Source organism: Talpa europaea (genome assembly GCF_964194135.1).
Source record: "Talpa europaea genome assembly, chromosome: X".
Lineage (NCBI taxonomy): Eukaryota > Metazoa > Chordata > Mammalia > Eulipotyphla > Talpidae > Talpa > Talpa europaea.
Window position 1 is genome coordinate 22,046,192 of NC_140081.1, and position 4,442 is coordinate 22,050,633.

The 4,442-nt window shown below is 41.8% G+C and overlaps 1 protein-coding gene across 1 annotated transcript; it reads left to right on the top strand.

Annotated features, from left to right (window-relative positions):
* Positions 1-1,183: 1,183 nt before the first annotated feature.
* On the top strand, positions 1,184-2,218 carry LOC311187475 (melanoma-associated antigen B16-like; the record flags this gene model as incomplete). Its single annotated transcript, XM_084258885.1, has 1 exon — positions 1,184-2,218. The coding sequence occupies one exon, from the start codon at positions 1,184-1,186 to the stop codon at positions 2,216-2,218; it is 1,035 nt and encodes a 344-aa protein (XP_084115011.1).
* Between the last annotated feature and the right edge of the window lie 2,224 nt (positions 2,219-4,442).

The window sequence follows — 4,442 nt, forward strand, 5'->3', positions numbered from 1 at the left end:
TTTACCCCTGCTACCCAACTTCCCCTCTGGTAACCATCATTTTATTCTCTTAATCTTGTTTGGTTTGTTTAACTTCAACATATGAATAAAGTCATGAGGTATTTGCCTTTCTGCATCTGAGTTCTTTTACTTACCATAATATCCTTTACGGGCATCCATATTGTCACACATGACAAGAATTCTTTTTTTTTTTTTTTTAAATAGTAGATACCAGATCCTACCATTAGTCAAGGGAGGGACCCTAACTAACTATGGCTGATAGGGACACCCACTGCAAAACTAAATTATCTCAACAGAGCTCTTCTCTACCATCACACTTGGAAAATTCAGAATGTGACACCCCATTAAGTGGTCCTAAGTGGTCACAGGGACATAATTCAGTAATAAAAGGGAGCATCTTTAGCTCAGCAGAGAGGAAGCGTCTCATACACTGTTTTTCCCCAAGATGTAGTCCTTGACTGGGCAGAATTGACCATCCACCCCAGTGTACATGGGACGCCATGATAGCTGCCCTGCTTCTTTAGCCTTAGAGTGGGAGGTGCCAGACAAATATGTCCAAACATCTCACCAGCTGACTTCATACACTGGAGCCCTATGGGGGTGGCAGTTTTAGTCTGTAGGGGACAAGTCCTGATTCACATAGAATTCACAGACTGCAGAATTACATAGGAGACATGAATAAGGACTGAGTAAGCAAAATACACAACTGGGGTCATCAAATAGCCTGGACTCATTATCAGCCAGAAAACCTGTGCAAAAATCTGACACAATTATCTACTTTTTTCCTTCCTGGGCCTTTTAGTCAGGTTAAATCCTGATGTATGTGCCTGTACCACATGAGGTCAACAAAAAGAGAGGTCCAATTTCTGTCCCATACTCATAGAGCCCAACAGTATACACCAACTGTGATCCCTGAGGATTCTAAGCTTGGGTTGACTGACTACCCAAGGAGCATTCAGGCTTCCTTAATTATGTTCTTAGGAGACACAGCAATCAGGTGAGGAGACCTGTGAGGCCCTTACCACAGTTGTCAGGAGATCACTGGAGGCAGCTTTGTCAGAACTGCCATAGTTGACTTAATAGTTGAGGTCACTCATGTCTGACTTCTTTCCCGTAGGCAGTGACTCCCTCTTACCAACCGGCCAGGCCATACTTCTGGCTACGGCTTCCAACTAAAGTCGCCATGCCTCGGCATCATAAGAACCCACGAGGCCCAGAAAATAAGTTACGTATTCATATCAGCACTAGGGCTCGATGCCAGGAGGTTGCACAAATCTCTAAGGCTCTGCAGGAGACGTCAATCTCCTCTCATCCGCTAGTGCCTGCCAGTCCAAAGAAAGTTCCTGTAACTGATATGACCAGTATTCTTGAGGAACCTGAGAGTTTCAGTTTCTCTGGCCTTGCCACCCTAGCCACTTCATCTAGCAAGTCAGAGGAGGCCTCCACTAGCCAAGAGAAGGATGATACTCCAAGTACCTCACAGGCTGAGCCAGTCCGCAAGCTCGAGCCCATAGATCTTCTCGAAGAGAAAGTGGCAATGCTGGTGAATTTCATGCTGCTGAAGTATCAAACGAAAGAGTCAATGACCAAGGAAGATATTTTGAAGACGGTCATCGAAAATGATGAAGACCACTTCACAGAGATCCTGCTGAGAGCCTCTGAGCGCATGGAGATGATCTTTGGCCTTGATGTGCAAGAAGTGGATCCCACCAATCACCGCTATGTGCTGCTCATCAAGTTGGGCCTCACCTATGATGGGATGATGTGTGATGAAGAGGGCGTGCCCAAGACCGGCATCCTCATTCTCATCCTAGGAGTCATTTTCATGAAAGGTAACCGGGCTACCGAAAAAGAAGTATGGGAAGTTCTCAATTTGACCGGCATTTATTCAGGAGTGAGGCACTTTGTCTTCGGAGAGCCCAATCGACTCATCACTGAAGATTTTGTGAGAGAAAATTACCTAGTGTACCAACAAGTGGCAAATAGCGATCCTCCACAATTTGAATTCATGTGGGGCCCGAGAGCCCATGCAGAAACCACCAAATTGAAAGTTCTTGAATTCCTAGCCAAGGTTCACGGGACTGACCCAAGTTCTTTCCCATCTCAGTATGAGGAGGCCTTGCAGGATGAGAGAGAGAGAGCACGGCGCAGTATTGCAGCCAGGGTTAAACCTTCTGCCCTGGCTGCTATCAAGTTTAGCAGCTTCCCCCACACCTAAGCAAGTCAAGGATAATTTCTTCATGGATTGTTCTAAGGGACAGTTCGTGTTCATAAAATTTAAGTCTTAGGTGTGCTAAAAGGCACAAAACATATATTCCTATGTATTCCTATTTTCTATGTGTAATTTGAAATTTTATTCTTCCAACCTGGTTCCATGTTATACAAATTCATTAGTCTTAAAATCTTCAGATGTATGGATGAAATTGGTCACACACTACATTTAGTGCTATAATGAGTTTAATAGTAAGAACTTTGTGGTTTTGTAAAACAAATTGTGAGACATATATCTGGTATTGTCCTGTTGAGCAAGATAGCATGACATTGCCACAGGCATTTATTGGAAATGTGGAAGAACTTTGCTATATTTTGTTGGGACCAATAGAGAAAATACAGGTGGAAACTCCAAGCATGATGAAATCTTTGCTTTCTTCTTTGTTATAAAAACATAATAAAATTTCCTGCATTGCTTAGCTCTGTCCAATGCTTAATAAATATATCTTAATAAAGTAAACCTCATCATTACGGTCTCATTTATTTCTAAAACCTTAATTGGGCACCTTTCTCTCTGGAAAACATTGTTCTACTACCAGCAATGCTGGTTTTTAAAATTTTATTTATTTAGTTTTTATTTTTTTTAATTTTAACATTTATCATTTTTTTAAATTTTTTAGACAATATTTGCTTCCCCCCACCCCTTCAGATTGAGTCCCCATAGAATTCCCTTCCCCAGGGCACCCATGCACCATCACCATAGCACCCTGTGCTCCTCCCTCCCTCCCTCTGACCCCTTTCTCCTCCTTCCCTGCAGTGTGTCTGCAGTTTGTGTGCAATGCTGGTTTTAATGGCAACAGCCTATTAAGACAGTGGTGGGATCTTCTAAAATGTAGAGGACAAAGAAAAAGATGGTGTGAGTAGTTGTAAGTGGACAGTCCAAAAGTCTGTCAAAGTGTTACTTTAGTGAGTCATGGCTGGTTTTAGCTTTGCAAAATGTCAAGTGATAAGTGGGAGTTAATTTTACATTAAATTGCATAGTGAGCCAGAAGAGGCTGAAAGTGTAGACAGCAGGGACCAGTCTCTTTTGTAGTGTAGCTCAGAGTTGAAACCCAAATATCTAGCATGGAAAACTGTTGTTAGCTGTTACTTTTGTTGCACAGTAAACCAGAGTGAAATTTTCACATACAACAGAAATGTGAGCTGTCCTGGTACAATTAAACATGGTATATAAACTTGATGATTTTTATACATCTCTGAATGAGTGTCAGGGAAATATGATACTCCCTCGAGAATAGCCCAATATTCACTGGGCTGGCACTCTATCTTGGGCTACGAAAGCCAGTGCCCATTCATTCAAAGGAAAGTTTAATTAGGCAATCTTGAGTGTAATTGGGCAAACAAAAGGAAGGGCTAACTTTTTTTTTGTGGGAGTTAAACCAATAAAATTTAGGGGGGTGGGTTGGTTGGATAAAAGATGTCAAATGTTCTTGGAGAGGAACCTCCCTCCCCATGATAAAAAAAAAAATAAGTGACTGGATCAAGAAGATGTGGTATATATACACAATGGAATATTATTCAGCAATCAAAAAAGATAAACTCATGCCATTCACAGCAACGTGGATGGAGCCAGAAGAAATGATGCTTAGTGAAATAAGCCAGAAGGAAAAAAAAATACATCGGATGGTTTCACTTATAGCAGGAATATAGGGGAACCCAATAAGACATCAGTGTAAAAAATAACAGTACAAAACACAACAAAGCAAAAATGGACAATTATAAATCAGACATCCTACAGGGAAGGATGAGGGAGAGGGATCAGAGGGAGGGAGGGAGGAGCACAGGGGACTGAGGTGATGGTGCACAGGTGCACTGGGGAAGGCAACTCTATGGGGACTACACCTGAGGTGGACTATACCTGAGGGGGAACAAATATTGTTTAAAAATGAACAATGATGTAAAAAATATAAAAAATAATATAAAAATAAAAGTAAATTAAAAAAGAAGGAAAAAGAAAAATATTGGATGGTTTCACTTATAGGAGGAATAGAGGGGAACCAAATGAGACATCAGGGAAAAATAATAACAGTACAGAGCACAACAAAGCAAATACGTACAATTATAAATCAGAGACCTCCTCAGTGGAGGAGGAGGGAGGGGGATCAGAGGAAGGAGCACAGGGGACTGTGGCGCATGGGTGCATGGGTGAAGGAAATTCTGTGGGGACTGTA